Genomic DNA, 18,802 nt, shown 5'->3' with positions numbered 1-18,802 from the left:
CCATCAGATTTCTGAATGGGCATTGAACCCGTGAACACTACTTCACTATATATTTTTTCTCTTTTTGTACTATTTTTTTAACCTTTAAAAATATTATATATATATGTATACACATGCACACACATACTTCTTACTGTGATCCACAGTTTTTACTATTATGTAGTGTGTTGTACTGCTGCCACGTAAAAACAAATTGCACAACATATGCCAGTGGTATTAAATCTGATTCTGATTTTCTCTGGAACTAAAGTCAAGTGGTTGGGAGCATGTGATGGGAGTTACTTGGGAATTTTGAGTGAGGACAGAACCAATTGAAGAGTAGTCCGAATCCCTCAAGCTGATAAAAGACTCAGTTGGGGACAGATTCATGTGGGGAATGGTGTTTTATACGTACAAGTGGTTAGGCTCCAGGTTTTCTTTCTCCTCTTGATTCTTTGGAGAAGTTTCAGATCCTGGGATGAAAGAAAAGAAAAAAAAAAATCACAAAAGTGATTTCCACTGTGGCTGAGAAGAATCCAGAATTATCCCTTTACTTCAAACCAGCTCTCCTATTAGTTCAGAGAAAAAAAAAAATTCATGAGGGCCCTGTCTCAGACTCTGGATCCTGTCCGAGAATAGTTCTCTTTGTTCCAAAGTGAGAGTATTGTCCCAAAGTGAGGGTCTAGGCAACCCATATCTGGACTAAGGTCCACCCAGCCACAGGTCCCAGTTACGTAGCAAAGACTGCAGTCCTAACAAGATGGTCCAACCCCCCCCCAGTAGCAGGGTAAGGGTCACAGAATGAGAGCACCAGTCCCAGAGAGAGGGTCCTGTCCTCGGGTGAGGGCTCCGGCGGTGGTGGGGAAGTCCTTGTCCCAGGATGAAGGTCTTTCATAGTAAGAGGACCCCAGTTCCAGGGTGAAATTCTGGAGTGGGGGCTGTCCCAGCCACAGATTGAGAATGAGACTCACACTGAGGACCCTGTGCTACTGTGTATGGACCTCATGAGGTGAACAGGCACTTATCACCCCTTATGTCTGATCGCTCTCGGTGAGAGGACAACTAAGCACAAACTAACACAGGAAGAAACACAGGCTGTAGAAGTAATCCACTCTGCATCCACTGCCTATAGGTGTGGTGAAGCTTCACAGAACCAAGGCAGCCAAAGACCAGAGATCTTTCCATTCTATCATCTTCCCGGGTCCTTGTCCATTTCCAACAGGGTCAATGGACAGTAACAGAGAAGAAAGAGAATGAAGGATTGTTCTCAAAGAAGGACAATCCTTGGAGCTGCAGAGAGTTGTAAACTTAGTCAGTTCTATCATGGGCACTTAGCCTCCACAGTATCCAGGACATTTTCAAGGAGCAATGCCTCAAAAAGGCAGCATACATCATTAAGGCACTCCCCACCACCCAGGACCTGCCACCTTCTCATTGCTACTCCAGGAAGGAGGTTCAGAAGCATGAAAGCACACACGCAGCGATTCAGGAACACCTCTGCCATCTGACTTCTGAATGGACATGGAACCCATGAACACTTCCTCACTATTTTCTTATTTTTGCACTACTTATTTTAGCTGGGCTGAGTCAAGAGCTCAATGCTGTTCAAAGTTGTCCACTGGCCAGCCCAAGCCATCAGCAGTCTCTGAGATGATGCCAGGCCCTGCTAGGTGCTTCACCAACCTGTTGCTCTGGACTGGGAAGAGCGATTCTGAAACTCTCTGAAGGTATAGGCACATCCCGCATCCAGTCGCGGCCGCATTTCTGTTCTCGGAATCTGCTGGAGACAAAAAGCAAGGACGTCAATATCCGAGCGACTGGAATTCAGTCTCCTGAAATTATAGGACAGGAGGAGGGCATTTGGCCCATCACTGCCTGTGCTACACCCAAGCAGAATAATCCTATTAATCCAATTCTCTTGTTCTTCCCTACAAATTATTCCCTCTCAAGTGCCAATCTAATTTTTTAAAAAACTTGAATGATCATGTTTTCAACACTCATACAGAGTGAGTTCACGTCGTTGCTACTCTCTGCAATATTTTGTCACATCCACCTTGTATCTATCTGTGAAAGTTTTAAAGTCATGAGCCCAGACCATCACCCCAATTGCTAACAGCACCAGCTTTTCTCTATTTAACCAATCTACACCAGCTATGATCTTGTCCGCCTTTATCAAATTTCCTCTCCAACTTTCTTTGTTCTAAAGAGAAAAGCCAGAATCAGAATCAATAGTTGAATTGGTGTCTAACCAGTTCAATATAACCCCTCTGCTTCTGTGCTCTGTGCATCTGTTTATGAAGCCTAGGATCTGAAAGCTTTACAAATCGACATGCTTTACTCCTTTCCATAGATGCTGCCTCACCTGCTGAGTTCCCGTAGCATTTGTTGTGTTAATCAATCAGCACACCGTTCTGGTTTTAACATGCACAAAACACCTCTGATTCTGCACCCTCTTTGGAACAAAGATTTGCTTGGGTATAAACTTCAAACCTGAGATAGATCAGATCTGACGTGACCAATTCATACCTAACCCATGAAGAGGTGTAATTCTGAACCCACACAAACACGTTCAGTCAGGTCCCTCGGGCATGCATCGAGTGACTGGGGCTCCACTTTAGAAATTCTCCTCTCCCCACTGCTTAAGGAGTGGTCTCTTCTACTAAGTGCAGATGGATGACCACTCTGCAGAACGTATTCCGTTCAACGTGCAAAGGAACCCCTGACTTTCCATCTTCTGCCCTACTCTTACCCTAACTCTCTATCCCTGGCTTCCTGCAAAGCTTCAGTGATGATCAACAAATACTCGAGAAACAGCACCTTATCAAACTTCGCCCGAGTACACTGCAGATTTCAGAGACTTAGTACTGAATTCAACATTTACCGGCAACAACTCCATTTCATGTTTTCTACAGCTGCGAATGTATCTCTTTGTTTCAATTAGTTTTTCTGTCTCCAACTGCCAGATTTTCAAGTAAATAATTACCCTGACAACCTTCGTCCGCACCCAATCACAGACATTCCCTCTCACTCTCTGCAACTTAACACACTTGTTTACCCACTCCCCCCCACCCCCCACCCTGGCAGTTGATTTTTGACCTGAAGCATTTACTCTGTTTCTCGCCAACAGCTGGGTGCTTTGAGTGCTTCAGCACTAAAACAGTCCGTGGTTAATATCGCGCAGTTACTTATTGGAGCTTGCTTTGCATAAATTGGCTGCTATGTCTCCTATGTTTACAACAGTGACCATACTTTGGTGGCCTCAAGCACATGAGGTTGTAACATGACGGTGAATAGCCTCCTATAGCTGCAGGCCAGCCTCTTTCCCAGGATGTGTTCTTTCTCTTTAATTTATTCTTGAGGTAGCAAGGCTGGAATTCATTCCCCGTCCCCAGTTGTCCACTGGAAGGTGGTGGCCATTCTTGCTCTCAAAGAGCTACAGTCCACGAAGGCACTTGAATGCCTTTATCACATCAGGTTTAGGACCAACCACCACCACCTTGCTCAGGGACTCCTGTGAATGTGTTATAAAAGGAGGACGTTTAAAGAGAGTTGCCAGAGATATTCTAGTGCCACAAATTGCATTAATAAAGGTTGGCAGCTCAAGACTCCTCACAGACTTGGTTATCAAACAAAAGCTGGCATGCAGCCACATACTTACTTAAGCACGTAGGCTTTAAGTACAACGAGCTATAAGAGTTGGCGGTGTGAATATCAGCATTTGGGGTCTGAAGAGCTGGAGTCAAGGTCACAAGGGAAAATGATGAGCTTTGGAACTGGGCAAAAGGCTATAATCTGAGGTATACTTTATTCTTCTCCTCTCATACCAGTTACTTATTTGCAACTTACAGTCATTTTTATGTCTTGCTGCCACAAAACAGCAAATTTCATGACATACCTCAGTGATAACGAACCTGATTCTGAATTTTACCTCAGAAGGTCATGGGGCTGTTAGTGATTGCAGAGGTGGGAAGGGCTGAGACCATTGAGAGATTTGAAAGGTTGGTGATCTTAATAAAACAGAAAATGTCAGAAACAATTGGCAGGTTGAAATATCACCCGTGAGACACCAATTCTTTTTTCTCCCCCGCAATGTCACTTGATTCACTGAGCATTTTACTTTGGATTTCCAGCAGCTGCAGTACTTTTTTTTAGTGCCAGGAAGCACCGGTGTCAGCCACTGTGGAAATGCAGCTGATGTGCCGTATATAAACCTACAGCAGGTGTTTGATGATCAGCCATATAACTGGCTTGTCAAAGTTCAGGGCAAATTTATTATCAAAGTATATATATGTCTCTATATACCACCCTGAGATTCATTTCCTTGTGGGCATTCACAGTAAATACAAACACACACCGTAATTCAACAAAAATCTGCACACAACAAAGACGGACAAACAACTAGTGTGCAAAATACAACAGATCGTGCAAATACAGAAATAAAAATAATAATAAATACTGTAAATATGTAACTACAGTGGACACACACTCAGGCCTTCAGATGCAAGGCTTTGACCTCCCCAGCAGCCTCGCACAGATTTGCAGACTCGGCTCAGGCCAATGGACCTTGACTTCTGGACTTCTCATTTGTCCTTAGGTTAATATTGAAAGTAAAGAAAATGCAGGGGAGCTGGATTGTTCTTTTGTAGAGAAGCTGAAGACTCAGTGGACTAAATAGTTTCCCTCTATGTTGCCACTGTAAGGGTGCCTTTGCAGAGAACAGAAGTGTACATCCACAGGAAAGAGGATTTGGGATGAACTCGAATATACAGAGGATGGGAGGTGGCCAGACAAACCCATGAGTGAAGATACAGATGTTATTGAAAGTGCAACAACCATAGAAACAGAAAACCCACAGCACAATATAGGCTCTTTCGCCCACAAAGTTGTGCCAAACATGTCCGTACCTCAGAAATGACTAGGTTTACCTACAGCCCTCTATTTTACTAAGCTCCATGTACCTATCGAAAAGCCTCTTAAAAGACCCTATTGTATCCGCTCCACCACCGTTGCCGGCAGCCCATTCCAGACACTCATCACTCTCTAAGTAAAAAACTTACCCCTGACATCTCCTCTGTACCTACTCCCCAGCACCTTAAACCTGTATCCTCTTGTGGCAACCATTTCAGCCCTGGGAAAAAGCCTCTGACTATCTACACGATCAATGCCTCTCATCATCTTAAACACCTCTAACAGGAAACCCCTCATCCTCCTTCGCTCCAAGGAGAAAAGGCCAAGTTCACTCAACCTATTCTCATAAGGCATGCTCCCCAATCCAGGCAACATCTTTGTAAATCTCCTCTGCACCCTTTCTATGGTTTCCACATCCTTCTTGTAGTGAGGCGACCAGAACTGAGCACAGTACTCCAAGTGGGGTCTGACCAGGATCCCATGTAGCTGCAACATTACCTCTCGGCTCCTAAATTCAATTCCACGATTGATGAAGGCCAATACACCATACGCCTTCTTAACCACAGAGTCAACCTGTGCAGCTGCTTTGAGCATCCTGTGGACTCGGACCCCAAGATCCCTCTGATCCTCCACACTGCCAAGAGTCATACCATTAATACTATATTCTGCCATCATATTGGACCTACCAAAATGAACCACTTCACACTTATCTGGGTTGAACTCCATCTGCCACTTCTCAGCCCAGTTTTGCATCCTATCAATGTCCCGCTGTAACCTCTGACAGCCCTCCACCCTATCCACAACACCTCCAACCTTTGTGTCATCAGCAAACTTACTAACCCATCCCTCCACTTCCTCATCCAGGTCATTTATAAAAATCACGAAGAGTAAGGGTCCCAGAACAGATTCCTGAGGCACTCCACTGGTGACCAACCTCCATGCAGAATATGACCCATCTACAACCACTCTTTGCCTTCTGTGCGCAAGCCAGTTCTGGATCCACAAAGCAATGTCCCCTTGGATCCCATGCCTCTTTACTTTCTCAATAAGCCTTGCATGGGGTACCTTATCAAATGCCTTGCTGAAATCCATATACACCTCATCTACTGCTCTTCCTTCATCAATGTGTTTAGTCACATCCTCAAAAAATTCAATTAGGATCGTAAGGCACGACCTGCCCTTTACAAAGCCACGCTGACTACTCTTAATCATATTATACCTCTCCAAATGTTTGTAAATCTTGCCTCTCAGGATCTTCTCCATCAGCTTACCAACCACTGAGGTAAGACTCACTGGTCTATAATTTCCTGGGCTACCTCTACTCCCTTTCTTGAATAAAGGAACATCATGCGCAACCCTCCAATCCTCCAGAACCTCTCCCGTCCCCATTGATGATGCAAAGGTCATTGCCAGAGGCTCAGCAAAATCCTCCCTCGTCTGCCACAGCAGCCTGGGGTACATTTCATCAGGTTCCAGTGACTTAACCAACTTGATGCTTTCCAAAAGCTCCAGCACATCCTCGTTCTTAATATCTACATGCTCAAGCTTTTCAGTCTGCTACAAGTCATCACTACAATCACTAAGATCCTTTTCCATAGTGAATACTAAAGTATTCATTACGTACCTCTGCTATTTCATCTGGTTCCATACACGCTTTCCCACTGTCACACTTGAGAGGTCCTATTCTTTCACGTCTTATCCTCTTGCTCTTCACAAAGCCTTGGGGTTTTCCTTAATTCTGCTCACCAAGGCCTTCTCATGGCCCCATCTGGCTCTCCTAATTTCCTTCTTAAGCTCCTTCCTAGTAGTCTTATAATCTTCTAGATCTCTAGCATTACCTAACTCTCTGAACCTTTTGTAAGCTTTTCTTTTCTTCTTGACTAGATTTAATACAGCCTTTCTACACCAAGGTTCCTGTACCCTACCATAACTTCCCTGTCTCATTGGAACATACCTATACAGAACTCTACACAAATATCCTCTGAATATTTGCCACATTTCTTCCGTACTTTTCCCTAAGAACATCTGTTTCCAATTTAAGCCTCCAATTTCCTGTCTGATAGCCTCATAATTCCCCTTACTCCAATTAAACGCTTTTCTAACTTGTCTGTTCCTATCTTTCTCCAATGCTATTGTAAAGGAGATAGAATTATGATCACTTTCTCCAAAATGCTCTCCCACTGAGAGATCTGACACCTGACCAGGTTCATTTCCCAATACCAAATCAAGTACAGCCTCTCCTCTTATGGGCTTATCTACATATTGTATCAAGAAACCTTCCTGAACACACCTAACAAACTCCACCCCATCTAAACCCCTTGTTCTAGGGAGATGCCAATCGATATTTGGGAAATTAAAATCTCCCATCATGACAATTCTGTTATTATTACACCTTTCCAAGATCTGTTTCCCTATCTGCTCCTCGATATCTCTATTACTATTAGGCGGCCTATAAAAAACACCCAGTAATGTTATTGACCCCTTCCTGTTCCTAATCTCTACCCACAGAGACTCCGTAGACAATTCCTCCATGGCATCCACCTTTTCCGCAGCCGTGACATTATCTCTGATCAACAGTGCCACGCTCCTACCTCTTTTGCCTCCCTCCCTGTCCTTTCTGAAACATCTCAAACCTGGCACTCTAAGTAACCATTCTTGTCCCTGAGCCATCCAAGTCTCTGTAATGGCCACCACATCATATCTCCAAGTACTGATCCACGCTCTGAGCTCATCCGCTTTGTTCACAACACTCCTTGCATTAAAATAGACACATCTCATGCCTTTGGCTTGAGCGCGTCCCTTCTCTATCACCTGCCTATCCTCCCTCTCGCACTGTCTACAAGCTTTCTCTATTTGTGAGACAACCTCCTCTTCCCCAGTCTCTTCAGTTCAGTTCCCACCCCCCAACAATTCTAGTTTAAACTCTCCCCAGTAGCCTTAGCAAACCTCCCCACCAGGATATTGGTCCCCCTGGGATTCAAGTGCAACCCATCCTTTTTATACAGGTCACACCTGCCCCAAAAGAGGTCCCAATGATCCAGAAATCTGAATCACTGCCCCTGCTCCAATCCCTCAGCCACGCATTTATCCTCCACCTCATCCTATTCCCATTCTCACTGCCGCGTGGCACAGGCAGTAATCCCGAGATTACTACCTTTGCAGTCCTGCTTCTCAACTTCCTTCCTAACTCCCTGTAGTCTTTTTTCAGGACCTCTTCCCTTTTCCTACCCATGTCATTAGTACCAATATGTACCACGACCTCTGGCTGTTCTCCCTCCCACTGCAGGATATCTTGGACGCGATCCTAAACATCCTGGACCCTGGCACCTGGGAGGCAAACTACCATCCGAGTTTCTTTCCTGCATCCACAGAATTGCCTGTCTGACTCCCTAATTATAGAGTCCCCTATCACTACTGCCTTCCTCTTCCCTTCCCTACCCTTCTGAGCCACAGGGCCAGACTCTGTGCCAGAGGCACGATCACTGTTGCTTCCTCCAGGTAGGTTGTCCCCCCCAACAGTACTCAAACAGGAGTACTTATTGTCAAGGGGTACAGCCACAGGGGTACTCTCTGGTACCTGACTCTTCCCCTTCCCCCTCCTGACTGTGACCTACTTGTCTGTCTCCCATGGCCCTGGTGTGACAACCTGCCTGTAACTCCTCTCTGTCACCTCCTCACTCTCCCTGACCAGACGAAGGTCATCAAGCTGCATCTCCAGTTCCCTAACTCGGTCCCTCAGGAGCTGCAGCTCGACACACCCGGTGCAGATATGGCTGTCCGGGAGGCTGGGAGACTCCAGGGCCCCCCCACATCTAACACTGAGCACAGAAAACTGGCCTCACACACATACTTCCTACCTCGCCTCGCCCTGTTACCGCCTCAGCCCATTAAGCCAAAGCCCTACCACTCTGCTGCCTCTCACTCCACTGCCTGCTGGATACAGCGGTCTTCCTTTTAAACCTTTCGTGCTCAACTGGCTGACGTCATGTGCCTGAGCAGTCTCGCCTCTCTTTAACCCAAGTAGTAAAATCTCCCTTCGCTCTGAAAAATCAGCAGTTTGCTTGCAGTCTTCTTGCTCATTACATATCAAGGATTAGTAGGCAATTCTCAAGTAAGGTGCCTTGGGTTTACACAGGAGTGACAGAAGCTATTGCCAGCTATTTCTTGAGATGGATCAAGATTTGGCCCTTGTTTTCATTCAGAACAATGTGCTCTTTAACATTGGAACAAATTGCTACTAGCTTCTTGTCACTTGGCACCACAGGGGCCAAAGTCAGCTCAAAACAGACACATTGAAGTCTTTCTCATTCTCTTTGAGTGCATGATTAATATCGGATATGGGGGAGAGATTCAAATTGTCTGAAATCTTGCGTTTTGTATGAAATAGACCCCAGGAATTAAATTTGTTTACAATCAGTGCTGATTGGCTTCAAAAAGAAATATTGCAAATGCTGCAAATTCAAAGTAAAAAACAGAAAGTGCCAAAACATCTCGATGGGTGGAGGAACATAATTAGTACTTCAGGTCAATAAAGGTTTTTCAGAGCAGGGAAAGTAGAAGTGAAAGGCATTAATTGAAGAGGATGGCTGAGAAGTGGAAAGACCTTGAGAGAAGGTCTGTGATAGGTGGAGAGGAGGAAGGACTGAACGTTACAGTGGGTGTGGTACCAGCAGAGGAAGGGTGCAGAGATGTTTGTCTAGAAGAGGTGTAAGCACTTAAATGAAAGCTGAAATACCAGAAGAGGAGATAATGAAATGCAGGAAACAAGACCAGAATGGTTGATTATCTAAAACTGTCGAAACCGGTCCTGAACTCTGAAGACTGTAAATGTGTTAAACTGAGAGATCAGGTGTTGTCTTTTCACCTCAGTTAGTTGCCTCGTTCAGTAATTTTCCGAATGTTGATTTTAGCAGCTTGAATTTTTAGCAGAGCAAAAACATCCTACAGGCACACAAATTTTGACAAGTTACACAGCAAATGACCAAATCAAAGAAAAAGGCAGAGGAAAGTGAAAGGATAGACTACAGAGAATAGAGCAATGTAGCACACAAATTTGCCCTTCAGCTTATCTCACCCTTGACAACCAAGATGTCCGTCTAACCTAGCCCCATATCGCTCTAAACCTTTCCTATCCATACATCTCTTCAAGTCTCTTAGTGTTATTATTAAATGTCCTGAAGAAGGGTCTTGGATGCTGTCTGATCTGCTGAAATCCCCCAGCATTTTGTGTGTGTGTGTTGCTAATGTACCTGCCTCAACCACTTACTCAAGGGGCTTGTTCCATGTTTACGTACCACTCCCTGTGTGAAGGCATTATCTTTCAGGTGCCTTTTAAATCATTTCCCTCTTTCCTTAAACTGTCCAGGGCATGCCTTCTTTCTCATAACTACCATCAGAAAGGAGGTACATGAGCCTTAAGACCCAAATTCAACAATTCAGAAACAGCTTCTTCCCCTTCACCATTAGATTTCTGAACGCTCCATAAACACTACCTCATTATTCACTTTTACATTATTTATCTAGTAATTTATTGTAATTTTATGCCATTGCACTGTACTGCTGTCTCAAAACTAACTTCATGTCATATATGACATTGATAATAGATCTGATTCTGAACAGTCCACGAACCCATGAATACATCCTTTTCCGCACTTTTGTAATTTACAGATTTTGCACTATACTGCTATCAAAAACAACAAGTTTCACATCCAATGTGAGTGACAATAAATCTGATTCTATATACAGTACTGTGCACATTTCTCAGGGTCATGTAAAAAAATCAGTAAAAAGCTAAAAAGTTTTCAAAAATAATGAAATGAAAAGTTTCTAAGTATCAAAAAATTACTATAAAGAACAGTAAACAATAAAAAACCTAAAACAAGTCAATATTTAGAGTGACCACCCTTTGCCTTTAAAACTGCATCAATACTTTTAGGTACACTGTGTACAGTTTTATAAGAAAATTGACTGATAGGTTGTTCCAAGCAACTTGGAGAACTTGCCACAGTTTTTCTGCAGACTTTGGCTGTCTCACTTGCTTCTGTCTCTCTAGCTAATCCCAGATAGCCTCAATGACATTGAGATCAGGGCTCCTTGGAGGCCAAACCATCTGAAACCATATAAAAATCTCCAGGGTGCCTTAGACTTTTTGCACAGTTCTGTATAATCCCACTCAATATATTGATCTACATAAATTGGTTCCCATGTTTCTACCTTTACAATAGTGACCACATGACAAATATACTTCATTGGCCATAAAGTGCTCTGGGATTGTCTTGAAAGCATGGGAAAGACACTTCAGCAATGGAAGTCTTCCTTTCCTAAGACTGAGGAATTACTACCGTGGACAACAGTTGAGGTGAACTTAACAGAATTGTTTCTAGCATCTTCCTTTTCCTTTCAAGGAAAAAGAGGATACAAGTGACAGAGATTTATGGAAAGATTTAAAGAGGCATTGAGGAAAACGTGTTTGTATGAATTTGAGAGGTAGAAACTCTCACAGAGTTGAAAGATACCCAGGTGCAGCATGATTTGCAGGATAGTGGACAGGATTTAAGAGGGGTCAAGATAAAACAGTCTCTTCCTGTGTCATAAGTTTCCGATTCTGTGAAATTCTACTCTCTTGGCTGAAGACAGGTACAAGGGATGGGGAAGGAGAAGACGAAGGAGAGCAGGAAAAAGAGGGGTAGGTGGGGAATACCCTATCACCAGCACAGACCCTGTTGGGTGTGATGTGCCTCCTGCATTGTGGGAGCAGGGGGATTGAGACAGACTGGGGTGGAGGGGTTACCTGAGTGGAATAACTGAAATATTGGAGTGGAGGGCAGGGCTCAGGGGAATTGAGGAGGAGCTGTGCCCCACCCCATCTCCACAGAGTAAACAATTACAACCCCCACCCCACCCCAACTCCACCATTCTAGTGATGACTTGCAAGGCTTGGTGGATCTTCAAAACCACAAACGCACATTAGCAATCCCACGAGAGCAACAACCCCAACCCTGAACCCAAACCCAAGTAAGGCAGAGCAAGCTACCATATACAGCCAGGAGACAGCTACACTCTGGACCCCTGCAGCCACAGGTTGAGTCTGCCTGTTGGGCAAAAATTGGGCACATCTAGCCCAAGAAATGACTTCACGAATTACTGCCTGCTGCCCCCGGTGGCCGGGAGGGTTCTTGACCGTTGCCTTTCTCTTTGGCACTCAGTGAATCATGGCCCATAAGTACTCTGTAGTCTGAGTTATATGTGTGTTGCATGATGCCAATTTTTTGTTCTTTGCTTCTAAAATTCATCCAAGTTTAACAGAATTGAACTAGTGACATTAGATGTTTATCACAGCCAAGAGCATGAATTCTACCACACAGAATCGTAGATTAGTATGGAAAATGAGCTCCACTTCATGTTTAAAAGGCAAAACTAAATATAATCCCATTGCCCTTCAGGACAACTTGCTGCAGAAATGTTGTCCCCTTCATCCTGACCACAACCCAGTTTGCATTAATGTAGCCACTTACTACCAGTAAAGCATCTCCTCACAAAATAGCCACACAGGGTTAAGCAATGGGATAGGGAACTGCTCAGTAAGTTGGGTTTTAAGGAGGAGAGCAAGATGGAACTGCATTCCAGGTCATTGCTGCTGATATATGTCACACCACGTGTTGCTACCTGCGGTACATTGCAGGCCAACCAATCTCTCTACTTGATTGCAGAAAAGAATTATCCACGTTTTCTTCAGCATACACAAGCAGAGACAGCAGTCAATAGGGCAACGAATATGTTTTGTCACAACCCTTTTGTGCTTGTCTAGACTCCCTGGGAGCAGTTTCCTGCCCCCTTGCAACATTGCAGCAGCCACTCATGCAGTAGCTGGAAGAATACTGCTTGCATTACAGTCTCTCCTTTTAGACGCTGGCTTCATTAATTGTACCTGCCAAGTTCAGTGCTGACAGTTATGAGAACTAGCAAAACATTATCGGACAAAACTATGCTGTGACCTACAATATCATGCAAAGAAACCTGACAGTGGCACTCAATGTATCTCAAAAATGGATGTTCTCAATATTTATACAACTTTTATAAACAGCATTAGGGTGAACCACAACACTATTTCAATAGGCACCCTCCAATCTGATGGTATGAATATCGGTTTATCAGGAAAATTTCCCCCCCACCCACCTTCTTATATACCCCACTCTCACCTTTTACTTCTTCCCACCTACCTATTACTTCCCCTCCTTCTTCCCTTTCTCCTATTGTCCACTGTCCTCTCCTATCAGATTCTTTCTTCTCCAGCCCTTGACCTTTCCCACCCACCTGTCTTCACCTATCACCTTCCAGCTATCTTCCTTCTCCTCCCCCCCCAACCACCCCATCATTTAACACAGGCATCTCTCAGTCCTAAAGAAGGGTTGTGGCCCGAAACGTCGACAGTTTACTCTTGTCCATAGACACTGCCTGACCTGCTGAGTTCCACCAGCATTTGTGTGTGCTGCTATTTTAATATGATTAAAAGACAGTAATTCAATTTATAGACTCACAAGTGCTGAGTTACAACAAAATCGTTCAGTGTTACTCACTGATCCAAATGTGGGTGAGTGTATCTATCACTGTGCACTGAAAGTTACCTGCTCAGTCATAACATCCTCAGGTAACATTCTGCCGATCTTCCCTTGAATTCCCATCGCCTGCCTGTTGTCCTCTGTGTTGTCTGCAGCAGTGATATCGGTTTCTAGGAATTCGTAGGCTGAGGGGTCCTGCGAGGATTCTAACTGATCTTCGTCTTCTCTGTCACCTTCAGCGTCACTGTCAATTCCCAAAACATCAAGGCTGAGCCTGTGGAACCAAGATGAAAATACTTGTGATGACCCGGTGTGGCTGGCTTGGTAATAGAAGAGCTCGTGGAAGCAGATGCAAAGTAAACGGAACTGGATGAACATCTGAATTTATGTGACAATGGGGAAAGAGCAGGGGAAGTATACATCTTAATACAGATCACCAGACAGGCTCCAGAACAGTGTGGTTTACTGGCTCACAAGGGAATGACAGTTACTGTAATTATTAAAATTCATAGTCATCCAAGAACCTTAAAATGGACATTATTAACCACAATTGAATCAGTCATTCAAGAACCCGAAAAAGAGAAGCAGAAATATACCACTCAGTTTGCCGATGCCTGCCTTACTACTCAATGATATCTAATCTTTTCCTCAGTTTTGTTTTCTTGCACTGACCACATACTCCCTGATTCCTGTAATGCCCAAATAACTATTGATCTCAATCTTGAATGTACTCACTTGCTGAGTACCCACTCGCCACTTAAGCACAGAATTCCAAAGATGCGTTACCCCTGGATGGAGAACTATTATTTTGCCTCACCCTGAATGGCCAACCCTTCATTTTGAGGCGGTGGTCCCTGGTCCTGTACACCCCAGCCAGGGGAAATATCATCTATGCAGGGGAAGCATCTACCCTATGATGCCCCAGAAGAATCCTGCATGTCTGATTGATTCAGCTCCGACAGCAAGCAATAAGGAAGAGAGTAGCAGGACCTTCTATTTGGCTATCTTCATCATCCAATCAAAGGGTTAACCTGGTCAGGCCAATGTTGACAATAGTTCCACCTTAACATTCCAACATTTTCCCTTTCTATGAGTCATTCTTTTACAATGACTCAGTCATTGCTTTTTACCATCTCGGTTACAAGCAAAACAATTTACCCATAACCTCATGGGTTACGCTTAGGTGCCCTTCCCCAGTTTCTACCTTACTCAGTTCACTTTACCAAGTCTTCCCTGAGATAATATCTTGCTCAGGGCACCAGTTTAATTAAATTAATAATTATTTGTAGTATCCAGGTTCCTTCCATTCAGCTCACACTTTTAGGGATGTGGGAAACCAGCATGAGAGAAGCAGTATTCTGATGCTCTTACTCTTTTAGGTGGGCACCTCCCTTCTACAATTTATCACTATTGTTATCAGCATTGCATTAATTAACTTTTCTTATTATAATCCTGTTATTTTGTAACTTAATTTCTATTGGATTAATAATCAAGGAATCACAGAGTTTTAGAACATTTACAACATAGAAGCAGGCAAATTGACCCACTTTGTCCAAAAAAGGAGTCGTCCAACTTCGTCCCACTGTCCAGCACTGGGTCTGTAATGTCCAAACACTCACTGATCATATAGTACACACCCAAGTACTGGTAACATGTGATATGTACTCCTTCCCCACTCTACTCATTCTTTGATTCTTTGGTATTTGGTTTGACTGACCTCAATACAACAGAATTCCTACAAATGAATTCACCCAGCAATGCCTGCTTCTGTGTTGCAAATGTTGTAAAATTCTGTGATTTCTCAATTATTAATCCAATGGATGACAAAATAACAGGATTATAATAAGAAATGTTAATTGATTCAATGCTTATAACAATAGTGAACACTGACAAATCAATAGGGTACATTGAAAAATCATGAACTTAGCACAAACAACATCCAAGTCATTGATCAAACAGGAAAAAAAGTTATGTCTTCCTTACAATTTCCTAATGCTAGAACAGATCACGTTTAGCCAATCTAAGTACCTTCCCCTGAGCACTAATGCCTCATAGAGATGCCATGGTACAATGAAAGATTTTGTCCTTCATCAAAACATTCTAAAGTATTTTCTAAAGTAAATTAAGTTTGTTTTGAGGTGCTGTTAGTGTTGCAATATGGGAAAAGAAACAACTAACTTGCATGACAGTTGGCTCAAGCGAAACCCCACCCACTTTTCCAGACTGCAAAGGTTGCAATTTCCTGGAATCTCTGTCAACCAGACTGATTTTGCAAGTCACGTTGTCACGTCTGACTAACGAAGTCTGAGACTGTTGCTGCTTCACTTGCAGGACTCACGTCATGAATGGGAAAGCTCCCTCTATGCAGCCCTGAGCACTGCCCTTTGAATCATGGGGGTAAATCGTAACCGTGGCTGCTGATGGAAACTCCCTTAACAGTCAATGCAGGACATTGGACACACACAATGGGTGGATGACTGGGTGGCTGATCAGTTTCCACTCATGTATCTTGGGTGTCTGGGTGGCTGAAAAATTGGAGAAGGAGGTGGTTTCAGATTTCTGGATAATTCAGACCTCTTCTGGGGTAGATGCGACCTGTACAAAAGAGACGGGTTGCACTTGAATCCAAGGGGGACCAATATCATTGTGGGCAGGTTTGCTAGAGCTGTTAGGAGCGGTTTAAACTAATATGGCAGGGGGACGAGGACCAGTATGATAGAGCTGAGGATGAGCCAACAGGTTTACAAGTAGATGATCTAATACGAATGTAAGGAAGGACAAGCCAATGATTGAGTACCACTGCAGACTGAGCAAAGAGTTAAACTGTGCCAGAGAGGCCAAATTCATAAGTGTGGAGAATGCAGGACTGAAGGTGCTGTTATAAATGCGTGTAGCATTCAGAATAAGGCGGATGAACTCGTGGCACATTTAGAGATTGGTCGGTATGACATTGTGGGCATCACTGAGTCGTGGCTGAAAGAAGGTCATAGTTGGGAGTTTAACATCAAAGGATATACTTTGGATGGAAAGGACAGGCAGGAGGACATAGGCGGTGGTGTGGCTCTGTTGGTAAGAGATGGAATTACATCTTTAGAAAGAGGTGACACAAGGTCAGAGAATGTTGAGTCTTTGTGAGTGGAGCTAAGAAACTGCAAGGGTAGAAAAACCATTAGGGCAATCATATACAGGCCTCCAAATAGTATCCAAGATGTGGGGCTGCGACTGCAAAGGGAGCTGAAAAGGGCATGTAATAAGGGTAATGAAACAATTGTAATGGGGGACTTCAGTATGCAAAGGGACTAGGAAAATCTGGTTGGGTGTCAGATTGCAAGAGAGGGAATTTGTTGAATGCCTACGTGATGGCTTTTTAGAGCAGTTTGTGCTTGAGCCTACTAAGAGAAAGGCTAAACACGAAGAAATCTGCAGATGCTGGAAATTCAAACAACACACACAAAATGCTGGTGGAACACAGCAGACCAGGCAGCATCTATAAGGAAAAGCACTGTCAGCTATCTTAGATTGGGTGTTGTGTAATACACCAGATCTTATTAGGGAGCTTAACATAAAGGAACCCTTAGGAGACAAATGATCAGAATATGATGGAATTCATATGGCAATTTGTGAGGGAGAAGCACAAGTCACAGGTATCAGGATCACAATGGAATAAAGGGAATTACAGAGGTATGAGACAGGAGCTTCCTTGGTGGATCGGAGGGGGGTACTGGTGGGGATGACGGCAGAACAGAGGTGGGAATAATTCAGGATAGACATGACCACAGAAGAAGTTGATGTCAAATGGCACAGCTAAACAACCATGGCTGGCAAGGGAAGTTAGGGACAGCATAAATGCCAAGGAAAGGGAATATAATGTAGCAAAACTGAGTGTGACCTTGGATGACTGGGAAGTTTTTAAAATCCAACAAAAGGCAACTAGAAAGCTATAAGAAGTGAAAAGATTAAATATGAGGGCAAACTAGCTGATAATGTAAAACAGGATACTAAAAGTTTTTTTCAGTTATATAAAGAATAAAAGGGAGGTGGCAGTTGATATTGGACCACAGGAAAATGCTGTTGGTGAGGTAGTAATGGGGGACAAAGAGATGGCAGATGAACTTAATAAGTACTTTGCTTCAGTCTTTACTGTGGAAGGCATGAGCTGTATGCCAGACGTTTGTGAGTGTCAGGGAGCAGGAGTGAGTGCCATTGCTATTATAAAGGAAAAAGTGCTAGGCAAACTCAATGGTCTTGTGATGGATAAGTCACCTGGACCAGAATGGACTACATCCCAGAGTCCTGAGAGAGGTTGCTGAAGAGATAATGGATGCATTGGTCATATTTTTTCAAGAATCATTTGATCCTGGCATGGTCCCAGTGGAGTGGAAAATCGCGACTGTCACTCCACTCTTTAAGAAGGGAGGAGATTATAGGCCAGTTAGCCTAACCTCAGTGGTTGGGAGAGTGTTGGAATCCATTATTAAGGGTGAAGATTTGGGGTACTTAGAGAACAATGATAAAATAAGTCAAAGTCAGCATGGTTTCTGTAAAGGCAAATCTTGCCTGATAAATCATTGGAATTCTTCAAAGAAGTTATCAGCAGTGTCAACAAAGGAGAGGCAGTAGATATCATTTACTCAGGTTTTCAAAATGCATTTGATAAGGTGCCTCACATGAAGCTGCTTAATAAGATAAAATCCTATAATGTTACAGGAAACATACTCACATGGATAGATAAATGGCTGACAGGCAGGAGGCAGTGAGTGGGAATAAAGGACCCTTTTCTGGTTGGCTGCCAGTGACTAGTGGTGTTCCTCAGAGGTCAATATTGGGACTACTTTCACAGTGTTTGTCAATAACTTAGATAGTGGAATTGATAGTTTTGTGGCAAAGTTTGTGGATGATACGAGATATGTGGAGGGCTAGCTAGTGTTAAGGAGGCAATGCAATTGCAGGAGGACTTAGACAAAAAAGTGGCAGATGGAATGCAGTGTTGGGAAATGTATGATAATGCATTTTGGTAAAAGAAACAATAGTGCAGACAATTATCTAAATGGGGAGAAAATTCAAACATCAGATGTGCAGAGGGACTTAGGAGTCCTCATGCAAGACTCCCAGAAGGTTAATTTATGGGTTGAATCTGTGGACTACTTGACAGATAGACCTCAGTATGTGCGGTTGGGAGACTGTAGGTCTGACACGGTGGTCAGCAGCACAGGGGCACCACAGGGAACCGTACTCTCTCCGGTCCTGTTCACCCTGTACACATCAGACTTCCAATATAACTCAGAGTCCTGCCATGTGCAGAAGTTCGCTGATGACACGGCCATAGTGGGGTGTGTCAGGAATGGACAGGAGGAGGA

General features: G+C 43.7%; 1 protein-coding gene across 5 annotated transcripts in view; it reads right to left on the bottom strand.

Annotated features, from left to right (window-relative positions):
- Window positions 1-18,802, bottom strand: part of arhgef18b (rho/rac guanine nucleotide exchange factor (GEF) 18b) — a 234,939-nt gene that overhangs the window by 116,445 nt on the left and 99,692 nt on the right. For 4 of the 5 annotated variants that reach the window (XM_073068428.1, XM_073068429.1, XM_073068425.1 and 1 more), the window contains exons 4-6: window positions 13,512-13,719; window positions 1,663-1,759; window positions 395-452 (exon numbers count right to left, since the gene is read on the bottom strand). In XM_073068428.1, the coding sequence (XP_072924529.1) occupies window positions 395-452; window positions 1,663-1,759; window positions 13,512-13,719 (363 nt within the window). The remainder of the gene's footprint in view (window positions 1-394; window positions 453-1,662; window positions 1,760-13,511; window positions 13,720-18,802) is intronic. The other variant, XM_073068426.1, reaches the window with a different exon arrangement.

The sequence above is a fragment of the Hemitrygon akajei genome, chromosome 16, assembly GCF_048418815.1.
Source record: "Hemitrygon akajei chromosome 16, sHemAka1.3, whole genome shotgun sequence".
In the NCBI taxonomy this organism is placed as follows: Eukaryota; Metazoa; Chordata; class Chondrichthyes; order Myliobatiformes; family Dasyatidae; genus Hemitrygon; species Hemitrygon akajei.
Note: the sequence above shows the minus strand (reverse complement) of the source record. Positions and strands in the feature narration are given on the sequence as shown.